Source organism: Oncorhynchus gorbuscha, unplaced genomic scaffold, assembly GCF_021184085.1.
Source record: "Oncorhynchus gorbuscha isolate QuinsamMale2020 ecotype Even-year unplaced genomic scaffold, OgorEven_v1.0 Un_scaffold_1047, whole genome shotgun sequence".
NCBI classification, from domain to species: Eukaryota; Metazoa; Chordata; class Actinopteri; order Salmoniformes; family Salmonidae; genus Oncorhynchus; species Oncorhynchus gorbuscha.
This window is the reverse complement of record NW_025745948.1, coordinates 21,056-40,000: the sequence shown is the minus strand read 5'-3', so window position 1 is coordinate 40,000 and position 18,945 is coordinate 21,056. Positions and strand designations below refer to the sequence as shown.

The 18,945-nt window shown below is 53.1% G+C and overlaps 1 protein-coding gene across 1 annotated transcript; it reads left to right on the top strand.

Annotated features, from left to right (window-relative positions):
- The first annotated feature begins 549 nt into the window (after positions 1 to 549).
- Positions 550 to 17,888, top strand: LOC124021091 (protein FAM83G-like). Its single transcript, XM_046336419.1, has 7 exons — positions 550 to 1,405; positions 3,015 to 3,182; positions 10,867 to 10,991; positions 13,408 to 13,729; positions 13,869 to 14,602; positions 16,120 to 17,356; positions 17,466 to 17,888. The coding sequence occupies exons 1-7, from the start codon at positions 953 to 955 to the stop codon at positions 17,886 to 17,888; spliced, it is 3,462 nt and encodes a 1,153-aa protein (XP_046192375.1). The 5' UTR covers positions 550 to 952.
- The last annotated feature ends 1,057 nt before the right edge of the window (positions 17,889 to 18,945 follow it).

Here is an 18,945-nt window from a genome sequence, read left to right as displayed (position 1 = left end):
CGTCCCCCACAGGGCCCCCAGCTAACACACCTGACTCTAATAATCACCCAAACCACGATCTTCAGTTTAGAAAACAATCTGTTTAAAATATGAATGATTCATGAGATAAAAGTGTGGCAACAATAAGGCCCCTCAAAGACTGGAGTTGTTGCCCATCCCTGATGTAAACTAAGGAATATATTTTTTAAATTCATTGTGATTGGCTGTAAATTATCTAGACTGGTGTGTGTGTTTTTAAAGATGACATTTCATACTGCATAGTTGACATGAATTACCATGGGTTGGGTTTAGTATTTTGTACAGTTGTGATCGACACTAAATCATTTAACATTTAAATGTCATTCATATCAACTCGTTACCGACATAACTGCCTGGCGGGCTGAAGAGACACGGGAGAGGCTCTAATCCTGTCTTTTGTCCCGCGGGGCAGTTATGTCGGTAATGAATAAAAGGGGAATTCTGGATCACGTGATAGAGCGAGCGTGTGAGTTCTTGTTCACACCTGTCCGTGTTGACGGGTTGTGTGTCACTTTGTGCTCCCCGGAGAGAGAGAGACGGGTTGTGCTGTCCGTGCTGTGTGTCACTTTGTGCTCCCCGGAGAGAGAGACGGGTTGTGCTGTCCGTGCTGTGTGTCACTTTGTGCTCCCCGGAGAGAGAGACGGGTGAGAAAGTGCGTGAACAACCGGACCGGTAACCGGAAATAATAATGGACATGGCGGGACCCGCCAGTCATCAGCAACGGAAAGTTGCTCCAGGTTGGAGTCCCGTGAGTCTGTCTGACTTTACCGAAGAGAACGAGAAGGGAAAAATTCCAAGTCTTCACGGCAACTTTTCATTCCAGAGAGAGTTGGGACATCTTTATGATTATTGTGGAATGCTGTTGTCTATTTAAATAGTGCTCCGTTTTTATTTATTTGTTTTTATCGGTAACTGCTCCGGTGGACCTAGAGCCATGGCGTTATCGCAGATCCAGTGTTTGGATGAGAATAACGTGAACCTCCGGACGCATGAATCCAAACCGGACTTTTTTTATTCCGAGGACCAACGATTAGCGCTCGAGACGCTTCTCCGGGATGGACGCGATGCCTTTAACAAGTTCCTCCACGCGACCAGTCTCCGGTGTTTCCTGTCGGACCAGGAGGTGGACCAGTTGACCGGGTCAGTGGAGGTGTACGACCCGGCATCGGAGCTCCGTCAAGGTGACTCAGTCAGTGATGAACTCCCGCTGTCTCTCCAGTACTGGCCGGAGCTGTCTGACTGCTCGCTCCCGCGGCTGGATCTGGGCTGGCCGGACTGCGCGTCCTACAGAGGAGTGACTCGCGTCACTGTGTACGCGCAACCGCCACTGGACGGCCACACGCACATCAAAGAGATGGTCAGGAAAACCATCGCGCAGGCGCAGAAGGTAAGGCGAGTTTATTACGGTCGTTTATTAGGTCGTGACCCTCCCCATACATTATAACTAGCTACAGGGGGGACTTTCACTAGGTCTTGACCCCCCCATACATTATACATTATAACCAGCTACAGGGGGGATTTTCACTAGGTCATGACCCCCCCTACATGATAACCTGCTACAGGAGGGGTACTTGCTTACCTGCTGGTTACTATTCCAACGCTCTAACCACTAGGCTACCTGCCTCTAACCACTAGACTACCTGCTATAACCACTAGGCTACCTGCTCTAACCACTAGGCTACCTGCTGGTTACTGGTCCAAAGCTCTAACCACTAGGTTACCTGCTGGTTACTGGCCCAACGCTCTAACTGCTAGGCTACCTGCTGGTTACTGGCCCAACGCTCTAACCACTAGGCTACCTGCTGGTTACTGGCCCAACGCTCTAACCACTAGGCTACCTGCTGGTTACTGGCCCAACGCTCTAACCACTAAGCTACCTGCTGGTTACTGGCCCAACACTCTAACCACTAGGCTACCTGCTGGTTACTGGCCCAACACTCTAACCACTAGGCTACCTGCTGGTTACTGGCCCCACGCTCTAACCACTAGGCTACCGGCTGGTTACTGGCCCAACGCTCTAACCAGTAGGCTACCTGCTGGTTACTGGCCCAACGCTCTAACCACTAGGCTACCTGCTGGTTACTGGCCCAACGCTCTAACCACTAGGCTACCTGATCTAACCACTAGTCTACCTGCTGGTTACTAGTCCAACGCTCTAACCACTAGGCTACCTGCTGGTTACTAGTCCAACGCTCTAACCACTAGGCTACCTGCTGGTTACTAGTCCAACACTCTAACCACTAGGCTACCTGCTGGTTACTAGTCTAATGCTCTAACCACTAGGCTACCTGCTGGTTACTAGTCCAATGCTCTAACCACTAGGCTACCTTCTGGTTACTAGTCCAACGCTCTAACCACTAGGCTACCTGCTGGTTACTAGTCTAACGCTCTAACCACTAGACTATCTGCTGATTACTAGTCCAACGCTCTAACCACTAGGCTACCTGCTGGTTACTGGCCCAACGCTCTAACCACTAGGCTACCTGCTGGTTACTGGCCCAAATATCTAACCACTAGGCTACCTGCTGGTTACTACTCCAACGCTCTAACCACTAGGCTACCTGCTGGTTACTGGCCCAACACTCTAACCACTAGACTCTAACCACTAGGCTACCTGCTCTAACCACCAGGCTACCTGCTGGTTACTGGCCCAACGCTCTAACCACTAGACTCTAACCACTAGGCTACCTGCTCTAACCACTAGGCTACCTGCTGGTTACTGGCCCAAAGATCTAACCGGTAGACAACCTACCACCCTATCATGCATTCTAACATGTGTCTTGACCTGTGTGTGTTTGTGATGTGTCTTGACCTGTATGTGTGAATGTGTGTATATGTGTATGTGTGTGTGTGTGTGTGTGTGTGTGTGTGTGTGTGTGTGTGTGTGTGTGTGTGTGTGTGTGTGTGTGTGTGTGTGTGTGTGTGTGTGTGTGTGTGTGTGTGTGTGTGTGTGTGTGTGTGTGTGTGTGTGTGTGTGTGTGTGTGTGTGTGTGTAGGTGATTGCGGTGGTCATGGACCAGTTTACAGACGTAGATATCTTCAGAGACCTTCTGGAGGCGTGCTTTAAGAGGAAAGTGTCTGTCTACATCCTGTTGGAAAGAGCAGCGTTACCTCACTTCCTGTCTATGGCCGAGAGGGCCGCCATGCACCCGGGACACCTGAAGGTAACTATGGTAACACACTCGCGCGCCTGGTGTCTGGTCTAAGACCGTCAGGAGACTATGGCCACAGAGTGATAATGAGTGATAGCAGAGGGTCCTATTGCAATCATCGATGGCACTAGATAACAGCACCGACCGGGGTCACAGACTGGTTGAACAGCACCGACCGGGGTCACAGACTGGTTAAGTAGCACCGACTGGGGTCACAGACTGGTTGAACAGCACCGACCGGGGTCACAGACTGGTTGAGTAGCACCGACTGGGGTCACAGACTGGTTGAACAGCACCGACCGGGGTCACAGACTGGTTGAGTAGCACCGACTGGGGTCACAGACTGGTTGAACAGCACCGACCGGGGTCACAGACTGGTTGAGTAGCACCGACCGGGGTCACAGACTGGTTGAACAGCACCGACCGGGGTCACAGACTGGTTGAGTAGCACCACCGGGGTCACAGACTGGTTGAGTAGCACCGACCGGGGTCACAGACTGGTTGAGTAGCACCGACCGGGGTCACAGACTGGTTGAGTAGCACCACCCGGGGTCACAGACTGGTTGAGCAGCACCGACTGGGGTCACAGACTGGTTGAACAGCACCGACCGGGGTCACAGACTGGTTGAGCAGCACCGACTGGGGTCACAGACTGGTTGAGTAGCACCGACCGGGGTCACAGACTGGTTGAGTAGCACCGACCGGGGTCACAGACTGGTTGAGCAGCACCGACTGGGGTCACAGACTGGTTGAACAGCACCGACCGGGGTCACAGACTGGTTGAGTAGCACCGACCGGGGTCACAGACTGGTTGAGTAGCACCGACCGGGGTCACAGACTGGTTGAGTAGCACCGACCGGGGTCACAGACTGGTTGAGTAGCACCGACCGGGGTCACAGACTGGTTGAGCAGCACCGACCTTAGTAGCACCGTCACAGACTGGTTGAGTAGCACCGACCGGGGTCACAGACTGGTTGAGCAGCACCGACCTTAGCACAGACTGGTTGACAGCACCGGGGTCACAGACTGGTTGAGCAGCACCGACCGGGGTCACAGACTGGTTGAGTAGCACCGACCGGGGTCACAGACTGGTTGAGTAGCACCGACCGGGGTCACAGACTGGTTGAGTAGCACCGACCGGGGTCACAGACTGGTTGAGTAGCACCGACCGGGGTCACAGACTGGTTGAACAGCACCGACCGGGGTCACAGACTGGTTGAGTAGCACCACCCGGGGTCACAGACTGGTTGAGTAGCACCGACCGGGGTCACAGACTGGTTGAGTAGCACCGACCGGGGTCACAGACTGGTTGAGTAGCACCACCGGGGTCACAGACTGGTTGAGTAGCACCGACCGGGGTCACAGACTGGTTGAGTAGCACCGACCGGGGTGGTTGAGTAGCACCGAGACTGGTTGAGTAGCACCGACCGGGGTCACAGACTGGTTGAGTAGCACCGACCGGGGTCACAGACTGGTTGAGTAGCACCGACCACAGACTGGGTCACAGACTGGTTGAGTAGCACCGACCGGGGTCACAGACTGGTTGAGTAGCACCGACCGGGGTCACAGACTGGTTGAGCAGCACCGACCGGGGTCACAGACTGGTTGAACAGCACCTGACCGGGGTCACAGACTGGTTGAGTAGCACCGACCGGGGTCACTGGTTGAGTAGCACCGACCGGGTCACAGACTGGTTGAGTAGCACCGACCGGGGTCACCGACCGGGGTCACAGACTGGTTGAGTAGCACCGACCGGGGTCACAGACTGGTTGAGTAGCACCGACCGGGGTCACAGACTGGTGAGTAGCACCGACCGGGGTCACAGACTGGTTGAGTAGCACCACCGGGGTCACAGACTGGTTGAGTAGCACCGACCGGGGTCACAGACTGGTTGAGTAGCACCGACCGGGGTCACAGACTGGTTGAGTAGCACCGACCGGGGTCACAGACTGGTTGAGTAGCACCGACCGGGGTCACAGACTGGTTGAGTAGCACCGACCGGGGTCACAGACTGGTTGAGTAGCACCGACCGGGGTCACAGACTGGTTGAGTAGCACCGACCGGGGTCACAGACTGGTTGAGTAGCACCGACCTTAGTCACAGACTGGTTGAGTAGCACCGACCGGGGTCACAGACTGGTTGAGCAGCACCGACCGGGGTCACTGACTGAGTTGAGCAGCACCGACCGGGGTCACAGACTGGTTGAGTAGCACCGACCGGGGTCACAGACTGGTTGAGTAGCACCGACCGGGGTCACAGACTGGTTGAGTAGCACCGACCGGGGTCACAGACTGGTTGAGTAGCACCGACCGGGGTCACAGACTGGTTGAGTAGCACCGACCGGGGTCACAGACTGGTTGAGTAGCACCACCCGGGGTCACAGACTGGTTGAGTAGCACCGACCGGGGTCACAGACTGGTTGAGTAGCACCGACCGGGGTCACAGACTGGTTGAGTAGCACCGACCGGGGTCACAGACTGGTTGAACAGCACCGACCGGGGTCACAGACTGGTTGAGTAGCACCGACCGGGGTCACAGACTGGTTGAGTAGCACCGACCGGGGTCACAGACTGGTTGAGTAGCACCGACCGGGGTCACAGACTGGTTGAGTAGCACCGACCGGGGTCACAGACTGGTTGAGTAGCACCGACCGGGGTCACAGACTGGTTGAGTAGCACCGACCGGGGTCACAGACTGGTTGAGTAGCACCGACCGGGGTCACAGACTGGTTGAGTAGCACCACCCGGGGTCACAGACTGGTTGAGTAGCACCGACCGGGGTCACAGACTGGTTGAGTAGCACCACCCGGGGTCACAGACTGGTTGAGTAGCACCGACCGGGGTCACAGACTGGTTGAACAGCACCGACCGGGGTCACAGACTGGTTGAGTAGCACCGACCGGGGTCACAGACTGGTTGAATAGCACCGACCGGGGTCACAGACTGGTTGAGTAGCACCGACCGGGGTCACAGACTGGTTGAGTAGCACCGACCGGGATCACAGACTGGTTGAGTAGCACCGACCGGGGTCATAGACTGGTTGAGTAGCACCGACCGGGGTCACAGACTGGTTGAGTAGCACCGACCGGGGTCACAGACTGGTTGAGTAGCACCACCCGGGGTCACAGACTGGTTGAGTAGCACCGACCGGGGTCACAGACTGGTTGAGTAGCACCGACCGGGGTCACAGACTGATTGAGTAGCACCGACCGGGGTCACAGACTGGTTGAGTAGCACCGACCGGGGTCACAGACTGGTTGAGTAGCACCACCGGGGTCACCTGGTTGAGTAGCACCGACCCGGGTCACAGACTGGTTGAGTAGCACCGACCGGGGTCACAGACTGGTTGAGTAGCACCGACCTTAGTCACAGACTGGTTGAGCAGCACCGACCGGGGTCACAGACTGGTTGAGTAGCACCGACCGGGGTCACAGACTGGTTGAGCAGCACCGACCGGGGTCACAGACTGGTTGAGCAGCACCGACCTTAGTCACAGACTGGTTGAACAGCACCGACCGGGGTCACAGACTGGTTGAGTAGCACCGACCGGGGTCACAGACTGGTTGAACAGCACCGACCGGGGTCACAGATTGGTTGAGCAGCACCGACCGGGGTCACAGACTGGTTGAGCAGCACCGACCGGGGTCACAGACTGGTTGAGCAGCACCGACCTTAGTCACAGACTGGTTGAGCAGCACCGACCTTAGTCACAGACTGGTTGAGCAGCACCGACCTTAGTCACAGACTGGTTGAGCAGCACCGACCGGGGTGACAGACTGGTTGAGTAGCACCGACCGGGGTCACAGACTGGTTGAACAGCACCGACCGGGGTCACAGACTGGTTGAGTAGCACCGACCGGGGTCACAGACTGGTTGAGTAGCACCGACCTTAGTCACAGACTGGTTGAGCAGCACCGACCTTAGTCACAGACTGGTTGAGCAGCACCGACCGGGGTCACAGACTGGTTGAGCAGCACCGACCTTAGTCACAGACTGGTTGAGCAGCACCGACCGGGGTCACAGACTGGTTGAGCAGCACCGACCTTAGTCACAGACTGGTTGAGCAGCACCGACCGGGGTCACAGACTGGTTGAACAGCACCACCCGGGGTCACAGACTGGTTGAGCAGCACCGACCGGGGTGACAGACTGGTTGAGTAGCACCGACCGGGGTCACAAACTGGTTGAGCAGCACCGACTTTAGTCACAGACTGGTTGAGCAGCACCGACCGGGGTCACAGACTGGTTGAGCAGCACCAACCGGGGTCACAGACTGGTTGAACAGCACTGACCGGGGTCACAGACTGGTTGAGCAGCACCGACCTTAGCCACAGACTTGTTGAGTAGCACCCGACCGGGGTCACAGACTGGTTGAGCAGCACCGACCGGGGTCACAGACTGGTTGAGCAGCACCGACCGGGGTCACAGACTGGTTGAGTAGCACCGACCTTAGTCACAGACTGGTTGAGTAGCACCGACCGGGGTCACAGACTGGTTGAGTAGCACCGACCGGGGTCACAGACTGGTTGAGCAGCACCGACCGGGGTCACAGACTGGTTGAGCAGCACCGACCGGGGTCACAGACTGGTTGAGCAGCACCGACCTTAGTCACAGACTGGTTGAGTAGCACCGACCGGGGTCACAGACTGGTTGAGTAGCACCGACCGGGGTCACAGACTGGTTGAGCAGCACCGACCGGGGTCACAGACTGGTTGAGCAGCACCGACCGGGGTCACAGACTGGTTGAGCAGCACCGACCGGGGTCACAGACTGGTTGAGCAGCACTGACCGGGGTCACAGACTGGTTTAGTTATTATTCCAGGAAGAGGTGATAGCAGCACCTCCCGGGGTCACAGACTGGTTGAGCAGCACCTCCCAGGGTCACAGACTGGTTGAGCAGCACCTCCCGGGGTCACAGACTGGTTGAGCAGCACCTCCCGGGGTCACAGACTGGTTGAGCAGTACCTCCCGGGGTCACAGACTGGTTTAGTTATTATTCCAGGAAGAGGTGATCGCAGCACCGTAAGGCGGGGAAGGTATTCAGCTAAACTATTTAAAACTGGAACAAATGTTGTACTTTTGGAACAAATGGACACACCGTTCCAGTCAGGGCAGAAGACTCTAGGAAATACTGTAGCCGTCACTATGGCAACCCAACTCCCATTTGTTACCACTATCATGTGTCGCCGGGGGGTTTTCAAACTTTTTGACCTACGACCTTCAAAAAGGGAGTGGTACAAAACTGACAACCCCCCCCCCCTGAGCACGCAGACAGACAGACAGACAGACAGACAGACAGACAGACAGACAGACAGACAGACAGACAGACAGACAGACAGACAGACAGACAGACAGACAGGCAGGCAGGCAGGCAGGCAGGCAGGCAGAGACAGACAGACAGACAGACAGACAGACAGACAGACAGACAGACAGACAGACAGACAGACAGACAGACAGACAGACAGACAGACAGACAGACAGACAGACAGACACCGGGTCACACCCACAAAACAGACAGACAGACAAGTCTACCTGTTGAACCACTTACTGTAAACACCAGTCATTATGTCCTGCTGTCCACTATCCTCTCAAAACACCAGTCATTATGTCCTGCTGTCCACTGTCCTCTCAACACACCAGTCATTATGTCCTGCTGTCCACTGTCCTCTCAACACACCAGTCATTATGTCCTGCTGTCTACTGTCCTCTCAACACACCAGTCATTATGTCCTGCTGTCCACTGTCCTCTCAACACCACTCTGTCCTGCTGTCCACTGTCCTCTCAACACCAGTCATTATGTCCTGCTGTCCACTGTCCTCTCAACACCACTCTGTCCTGCTGTCCACTGTCCTCTCAACACCACTCTGTCCTGCTGTCCACTGTCCTCTCAACACCACTCTGTCCTGCTGTCTACTGTCCTCTCAACACCACTCTGTCCTGCTGTCCACTGTCCTCTCAACACCACTCTGTCCTGCTGTCCACTGCACTCTCAACACACCAGTCATTATGTCCTGCTGTCCACTGTCCTCTCAACACCAGTCATTATGTCCTGCTGTCCACTGTCTTCTCAACACACCACTCTGTCCTGCTGTCCACTGTCCTCTCAACACACCAGTCATTATGTCCTGCTGTCCACTGTCCTCTCAACACACCAGTCATTATGTCCTGCTGTCCACTGTCCTCTCAACACCACTCTGTCCTGCTGTCCACTGTCCTCTCAACACACCAGTCATTATGTCCTGCTGTCCACTGTCCTCTCAACACACCAGTCATTATGTCCTGCTGTCCACTGTCCTCTCAACACCACTCTGTCCTGCTGTCCACTGTCCTCTCAACACCACTCTGTCCTGCTGTCCACTGCCCTCTCAACACACCAGTCAATATGTCCTGCGCTCCACTGTCCTCTCAACACACCAGTCATTATGTCCTGCGTGCCACTGTCCTCTCAACACATCAGTCATTATGTCCTGCTGTCCACTGTCCTCTCAACACACCAGTCATTATGTCCTGCTGTCCACTGTCCTCTCAACACACCAGTCATTATGTCCTGCTGTCCACTGTCCTCTCAACACTACTCTGTCCTGCTGTCCACTGTCCTCTCAACACTACTCTGTCCTGCTGTCCACTGTCCTCTCAACACCACTCTGTCCTGCTGTCTACTGTCCTCTCAACACACCACTCTGTCCTGCTGTCCACTGCCCTCTCAACACACCTGTCAATATGTCCTGCGCTCCACTGTCCTCTCAACACACCAGTCATTATGTCCTGCGTGCCACTGTCCTCTCAACACACCAGTCATTATGTCCTGCTGTCCACTGTCCTCTCAACACACCAGTCATTATGTCCTGCTGTCCACTGTCCTCTCAACACACCAGTCATTATGTCCTGCTGTCCACTGTCCTCTCAACACTACTCTGTCCTGCTGTCCACTGTCCTCTCAACACTACTCTGTCCTGCTGTCCACTGTCCTCTCAACACCACTCTGTCCTGCTGTCTACTGTCCTCTCAACACACCACTCTGTCCTGCTGTCCACTGTCCTCTCAACACACCACTCTGTCCTGCTGTCCACTGTCCTCTCAACACACCAGTCATTATGTCCTGCTGTCCACTGTCCTCTCAACACACCAGTCATTATGTCCTGCTGTCCACTGTCCTCTCAACACCACTCTGTCCTGCTGTCCACTGTCCTCTCAACACACCAGTTATTATGTCCTGCTGTCCACTGTCCTCTCAACAAACCGGTCATTATGTCCTGCTGTCCACTGTTCTCTCAACACCACTCTGTCCTGCTGTCCACTGTCCTCTCAACACTACTCTGTCCTGCTGTCCACTGTCCTCTCAACACTACTCTGTCCTGCTGTCTACTGTCCTCTCAACACCACTCTGTCCTGCTGTCTACTGTCCTCTCAACACACCAGTCATTATGTCCTGCTGTCCACTGTCCTCTCAACACCACTCTGTCCTGCTGTCCACTGTCCTCTCAACACCACTCTGTCCTGCTGTCTACTGTCCTCTCAACACACCAGTCATGATGTCCTGCTGTCCACTGTCCTCTCAACACACCAGTCATGATGTCCTGCTGTCCACTGTCCTCTCAACACACCAGTCATGATGTCCTGCTGTCCATTGTCCTCTCAACACACCAGTCATTATGTCCTGCTGTCCACTGTCCTCTCAACACCACTCTGTCCTGCAGAGCCTGCGTGTGCGTGTGTCAGGGGGAGCAGAGTTCTTCAGCAGGTCGTGTACCAGGGTGAGAGGACGGCTGGGTCACAGGTTCCTATTGATAGATGGAGACAAGGCTGTTTCTGGATCGTACAGGTACCCTGACCTCTGACCCCTAACCCTCTGACCCCTAACCCTCTGACCCCTAACCCTCTGGGTCACAGGTTCCTATTGATAGATGGAGACAAGGCTGTTTCTGGATCATACAGGTACCCTGACCTCTGAGCCCTAACCCTCTGACCCTTAACCCTCTCACCCTTAACCCTCTGACCCCTAACCCCTGACCCTTAACCCTCTGATCCCTAACTCTCTGACCCCTAATCTCTGATCCCTAACCCTCTGAACCCTAACCCTCTGACTCCTAACCCTCTGACCCCTAATCTCTGATCCCTAACCCTCTGACCCCTAACCCTCTGACTCCTAACCCTCTGACCTGATATCATAGTTTTCCTTTTAAATTTGCCAATTAATCCCACGTTACAGGGTTAATTCCGCATGGTTACAGGGTTAATTCTCCATGGTTACAGGGTTAATTCCGCATGGTTACAGGGTTAATTCTCCATGGTTACAGGGTTTATTCCACGTGGTTACAGGGTTAATTCTCCATTGTTACAGGGTTAATTCTGCGTCGTTACAGGGTTAATTCTCCATGGTTACAGGGTTAATTCTCCATGGTTACAGGGTTAATTCTCCATGAGTACAGGGTTAATTCTCCATGGTTACTGGGTTAATTCTCCATGGTTACTGGGTTAATTCTGCGTGGTTACAGGGTTAATTCTCCATGGTTACAGGGTTAATTAGCCATGGTTACAGGGTTAATTCTCCATGGTTACAGGGTTAATTCTCCATGGTTACAGGGTTAATTCTCCATGGTTACAGGGTTAATTCCGCATGGTTACAGGGTTAATTCTCCATGGTTACAGGGTTAATTACGCATGGTTACAGGGTTAATTCTCCATGGTTACAGGGTTAATTCTCCATGGTTACAGGGTTAATTCCGCATGGTTACAGGGTTAATTCTCCATGGTTACAGGGTTAATTACAGGGGGTTAATTCTCCATGGTTACAGGGTTAATTCTCCATGGTTACAGGGTTAATTCTCCATGGTTACAGGGTTAATTCTCCATGGTTACAGGGTTAATTCTCCATGGTTACAGGGTTAATTCTCCATGGTTACAGGGTTAATTCTCTATGGTTTCAGGGTTAATTACGCATGGTTACAGGGTTAATTCTCTATGGTTTCAGGGTTAATTCTCCATGGTTACAGGGTTAATTCCGCATGGTTACAGGGTTAATTCTCCATGGTTACAGGGTTAATTCCGCATGGTTACAGGGTTAATTCTCTATGGTTTCAGGGTTAATTCTCCATGGTTACAGGGTTAATTCTCTATGGTTACAGGGTTAATTCTCTATGGTTACAGGGTTAATTCTCTATGGTTACAGGGTTAATTCTCCATGGTTACAGGGTTAATTCTCCATGGTTACAGGGTTAATTCCGCATGGTTACAGGGTTAATTCTCTATGGTTACAGGGTTAATTCTCTATGGTTTCAGGGTTAATTCTCCATGGTTACAGGGTTAATTCTCCATGGTTACAGGGTTAATTCTCCATGGTTACAGGGTTAATTCCGCATGGTTACAGGGTTAATTCTCTATGGTTTCAGGGTTAATTCTCTATGGTTACAGGGTTAATTCTCCATGGTTACAGGGTTAATTCTCCATGGTTACAGGGTTAATTCCGCATGGTTACAGGGTTAATTCTCTATGGTTACAGGGTTAATTCTCTATGGTTTCAGGGTTAATTCTCCATGGTTACAGGGTTAATTCTCTATGGTTTCAGGGTTAATTCTGCGTGGTTACAGGGTTAATTCTCCATGGTTACAGGGTTAATTCTCCATGGTTACAGGGTTAATTCTCCATGGTTACAGGGTTAATTCCGCATGGTTACAGGGTTAATTCCGCATGGTTACAGGGTTAATTCCGCATGGTTACAGGGTTAATTCTCTATGGTTTCAGGGTTAATTCCGCATGGTTACAGGGTTAATTCTCTATGGTTACAGGGTTAATTCCTCATGGTTACAGGGTTAATTCTCCATGGTTACAGGGTTAATTCTCCATGGTTACAGGGTTAATTCTCCATGGTTACAGGGTTAATTCCGCATGGTTACAGGGTTAATTCTCTATGGTTTCAGGGTATAATCAGAAACAACACAAAGGGTTAAGTTTAGGTATTCATTCCGAGGACTAGAAGGGCTATGGTTTGGGGAAGGCTTAATAATGAAAAACAACAAGTATCATCAAGTATTCTCCCGGCTTCTCTTCATGTGGTCTAAGCAGCTTCCATCGCCTCCGAATATCACTAGCTCAGTGCCATTTAAAGAAATGTTGTGATCGCCCGAGGAAGGCATATATCAACGTCCTCGTGACCTTTTCAAACGTCCTCAATGGAAGGATCTTTATAGTGACGACCTCTGACCCCCGACTGTGTCTGTGTGTGTGCTCCTCCCCTCCAGTTTCACCTGGACGGCGTCTCGTTTGGACAGACACCTGGTCACCTTGGTAACGGGCCAGGCGGTTGACTCCTTTGACCAGCTGTTCCGTGACCTCTACCTGACCTCCAGCGGGGTCGACCTCCGCAGGGTCACCACGGAGACGGAACCGGAGCCAGAGCCCCTCCCCCGGGCCACCCCCGTCGCTTCTCTCTCCGCAGCTAACGCCAGGAAGCTGTTCAGCCCTAAATACGCCGTGGTGATCGGCAACGCTAACGCTACCAGCGCCGGCCCCGTCTCCTCCGGAACCCAGAACTCCAACTCCCAGAACCCCCTGAAAACAAAGGTATCAGAAAAAGCATTGCTCCGTACTTTACCATAATGTACCGCGCTCTTTTAAAAGCACCTGTAGATTTGTTTATTTCTATTCTTAAAAAAAAAAAAAGTGTCCTCAATATTGTGATCAATCGTTTCAATCAATCTAGGTGCGTGTCCGGGAGCCAGTGGAAGCTCCGCCCCTCCACCCGGGATTGGCCTGTCTGGAGAAAGCGTACCTGATTCCGTACCTGCCCACCTGGCCCGAACCCGACCCCCCCAGAGATGTCATCGGGTTCATCAACGTGCGGGACGCGTCACGGTCGACCCAGGTGCACCTGCAACGCTCCGAGAGGTTTGAAACGAGCCAGGCTATACGGTTCAGCAGTCCCTTTACCCTGCCCAATGAGGAGACACTTCCTGACAGGGCTGTGCCTAGACCAACCCCTACCCCTAACTCTACCGCTACGAGCCAGGCTATACGGTTCAGCAGTCCCTTTACCCTGCCCAATGAGAAGACACTTCCTGACAGGGCTGTGCCTAGACCAACCCCTACCCCTAACTCTACCCCTACCCCTAACTCTATCGCTACGAGCCAGGCCGTACGGTTCAGCAGTCCCTTTACCCTGCCCAATGAGGAGACACTTCCTGACATGGCTGTGCCTAGACCAACCCCTACCCCTAACTCTACCACTACCCCTAACTCTACCGCTACGAGCCAGGCCATACGGTTCAGCAGTCCCTTTACCCTGCCCAATGAGGAGACACTTCCTGACATGGCTGTGCCTAGACCAACCCCTACCCCTACCTCTACCACTACCCCTATCTCTACCGCTATCTCTACCACTACCCCTATCTCTACCACTACCCCTATCTCTACCGCTATCTCTACCACTACCCCTATCTCTACCGCTATCTCTACCACTACCCCTATCTCTACCACTACTATCCTACTATCTCTACCACTACCCCTATCTCTACCACTACCGCTATCTCTACCCCTACCCATATCTCTACCCCTATCTCTACCACTACCCCTATCTCTACCCCTATCTCTACCACTACCGCTATCTCTACCACTACCCATATCTCTACCCCTACCTCTACCACTACCCCTATCTCTACCACTACCCCTATCTCTACCGCTATCTCTACCACTACCGCTATCTCTACCACTACCCATATCTCTACCCCTACCTCTACCACTACCACTACCCATATCTCTACCCCTACCTCTACCACTACCCCTAACTCTACCACTACCCCTATCTCTACCACTACCCCTATCTCTACCACTACCCCTATCTCTACCGCTATCTCTACCACTACCCCTATCTCTACCGCTATCTCTACCACTACCCCTATCTCTACCACTACCCCTATCTCTACCCCTATCTCTACCACTACCCCTATCTCTACCACTACCCCTATCTCTACCCCCTATCTCTACCACTACCCCTATCTCTACCCCTATCTCTACCACTACCCCTATCTCTACCACTACCCCTATCTCTACCACTACCCCTATCTCTACCACTACCCCTATCTCTAACACTACCCCTATCTCTACCACTACCCCTATCTCTACCACTACCCCTATCTCTACCACTACCCCTATCTCTACCACTACCCCTATCTCTACCACTACCCCTATCTCTACCACTACCCTCTACCACTCTCTCTACCACTACCCCTATCTCTACCACTACCCCTATCTCTACCACTACCCCTATCTCTACCACTACCCCTATCTCTACCACTACCCCTATCTCTACCACTACCCCTATCTCTACCACTACCCCTATCTCTACCACTACCCCTATCTCTACCACTACCCATATCTCTACCACTACCCCTATCTCTACCACTACCCCTATCTCTACCACTACCCCTATCTCTACCACTACCCCTATCTCTACCACTACCCCTATCTCTACCACCTATCTCTACCACTACCCCTATCTCTACCACTACCCCTATCTCTACCACTACCCCTATCTCTACCCCTATCTCTACCACTACCCCTATCTCTACCACTACCCCTATCTCTACCACTACCCCTATCTCTACCACTACCCCTATCTCTACCCCTATCTCTACCACTACCCCCCCTATCTCTACCACTACCCCTATCTCTACCCCTATCTCTACCACTACCCATATCTCTACTCCTATCTCTACCACTACCCCTATCTCTATCCCTATCCCTAACTCTACCACTATCTCTACCACTATCTCTACCCCTATCTCTACCACTACCCCTATCTCTACCCCTATCTCTACCACTACCCCTATCTCTACCCCTATCTCTACCCCTATCCCTATCTCTACCACTAACTCTACCCCTAACTCTACCCCTAATCCTACCCCTAACTCTACCCCTAACTCTATGCCCTACCCCATCTCTCCCACTCTCCCCAGTCCCGTATACCCCTCCCTTACCTTCACCCCCGTCCCCAAACCCCGGACGGTGCAGTTGGTCATGAGGAACGGGAGTGGTCAGGACCTATGTGGAGTCAGAGGGGTTAAGAAGACAGACCGTCTAACAGGACCACAAAGAGACTGTCTGAATGGAACTGGACTGTGGCTAGACTGTGAGACTGCACTACGACCCCAGAGTGGCTGTGAGACTGCACTACGACCCCAGAGTGGCTGTGAGACCGCACTGCGACCCCAGAGAGACTGTGAGACCGCACTGCGAACACAGAGTGGCTGTGAGACCGCACTACGACCCCAGAGAGACTGTGAGACCGCGCAGCGAACACAGAGTGGCTGTGAGACCGCACTACGACCCCAGAGTGACTGTGAGACTGCACTACGACCCCAGAGTGGCTGTGAGACCGCACTACGACCACAGAGTGACTGTGAGACCACACTACGACCCCAGAGTGACTGTGAGACTGCACTACGACCACAGAGTGGCTGTGAGACCGCACTACGACCACAGAGTGCCTGTGAGACCGCACTACGACCACAGAGTGACTGTGAGACCACACTACGACCCCAGAGTGACTGTGAGACCGCACTACGACCACAGAGTGACTGTGAGACTGCACTACGACCACAGAGTGACTGTGAGACCGCACTACGACCACAGAGTGACTGTGAGACCGCACTACGACCCCAGAGTGGCTGTGAGACCGCACTACGACCCCAGAGTGACTGGGAGACCACACTGCGAACACAGAGTGACTGTGAGACCGAAGTACAACCCCAGAGTGACTGCGAGACTGCACTACGACCCCAGAGTGACTGTGAGACCGCAGTAGTACCCCAGAGTGACTGCGAGACCGCAGTAGTACCCCAGAGTGACTGTGAGACCGCAGTAGTACCCCAGAGTGACTGCGAGACCGCAGTAGTACCCCAGAGTGACTGCGTGACCACAGTACAACCCCAGAGTGACTGCGAGACCACAGTACAACCCCAGAGTGACTGCGAGACCGAAGTACGACCCCAGAGTGACTGCGAAACCGTAAAAGGACTGTGTCAGCACACACGCACGACTGACCTCCGCACACACAGACGCAACCCGCTCACACACGCTCCTGAGCTGCGTACAGCAACGCCTGTTAATGAGGAGTCCGGTGTGACGTCCCCGTCGTCCTGTGACTCGGACATGTCGATGACATCAGAGGAATATTATGAGTGCGGGGACTCTGTACCTCCCTGAGTCTGTCTGTGATCTACTGGCCAACGAGCTATACTGGAGACCCGAGGAGAAAGAGACCCCACACCCTGAGTCTGTCTGTGATCTACTGGCCAACGAGCTATACTGGAGACCTGAGGAGAAAGAGACCCCACACCCTGAGTCTGTCTGTGATCTACTGGCCAACGAGCTATACTGGAGACCCGAGGAGAAAGAGACCCCACACCCTGAGTCTGTCTGTGATCTACTGGCCAACGAGCTATACTGGAGACCCGAGGAGAAAGAGACCCCACACCCTGAGTCTGTCTGTGATCTACTGGCCAACGAGCTATACTGGAGACCTGAGGAGAAAGAGACCCCACACCCTGAGTCTGTCTGTGATCTACTGGCCAACGAGCTATACTGGAGACCCGAGGAGAAAGAGACCCCACACCCTGAGTCTGTCTGTGATCTACTGGCCAACGAGCTATACTGGAGACCCGAGGAGAAAGAGACCCCACACCCTGAGTCTGTCTGTGATCTACTGGCCAACGAGCTATACTGAGACCTGAGGAGAAAGAGACCCCACACCCTGAGTCTGTCTGTGATCTACTGGCCAACGAGCTATACTGGAGACCTGAGGGGAAAGAGACCCCACACCCTGAGTCTGTCTGTGATCTACTGGCCAACGAGCTATACTGGAGACCCGAGGAGAAAGAGACCCCACACCCTACACACACTACACACACTACACACACTACACACACTACACACACTACTACAGATACTACACTGGAGACCTGATGAGAAAGAAACCCCACACAATACACACCCAACTATAGATACTAAACATAGTATAGATACTAAACATACAGCAGTTAGCTTGGAGAAAAAAATAGGCTAATAATCAGCTAGCACAACAGGCTAACATTCAGCTAGCAAACAGGCTAACACTCAGCTAGCACAATAGGCTAACACTCAGCTAGCACAATAGGCTAACACTCAACCAGCACAACAGGCTAACACTCAGCTATGTACAACAGGCTAACACTCGGCTAGCGCAACAGGATAACACTCAGATAGCGCAACAGGCTAACACTCAGCTAGCACAACAGGCTAACACTCAACCAGCACAACAGGCTAACACCCAGCTATGTACAACAGGCTAACACTCAGCTAGCACAACAGGCTAACACTCAACAAGCACAACAGGCTAACACTCAACTAGCACAACAGGCTAACACTCAACCAGCACAACAGGCTAACACTCAGCTATGTACAACAGGCTAACACTCAGCTAGCGCAACAGGATAACACTCAGCTAGCACAACAGGCTAACACTCAACAAGCACAACAGGCTAACACTCAACTAGCACAACAGGCTAACACACAGACATTTGACACCTCGCCCCCAGCAGAACTACTGTCCTCCAGCTGGGACCATCAGCACTACTGTCCTCCAGCTGAGACCATCAGAACTACTGTCCTCCAGCTGAGACCATCAGAACTACTCTCCTCCAGCTGAGACCATCAGAACTACTCTCCTCCAGCTGAGACCATCAGAACTACTCTCCTCCAGCTGAGACCAGCAGAACTACTGTCCTCCAGCTGAGACCATCAGA

What these genes read in the sequence shown, in the direction of transcription:
- LOC124021091 (XM_046336419.1), top strand. Translation starts at nt 953, where the DNA reads ATGGCGTTATCGCAGATCCAGTGTTTGGATGAGAATAACGTGAACCTC. An exon ending in CCATCGCGCAGGCGCAGAAG is followed by an intron (nt 1,406 to 3,014) that starts GTAAGGCGAGTT and finishes GTGTGTGTGTAG; the next exon opens with GTGATTGCGGTGGTCATGGA. An exon ending in ATTATGAGTGCGGGGACTCT is followed by an intron (nt 17,357 to 17,465) that starts GTACCTCCCTGA and finishes CTGGCCAACGAG; the next exon opens with CTATACTGGAGACCTGAGGA.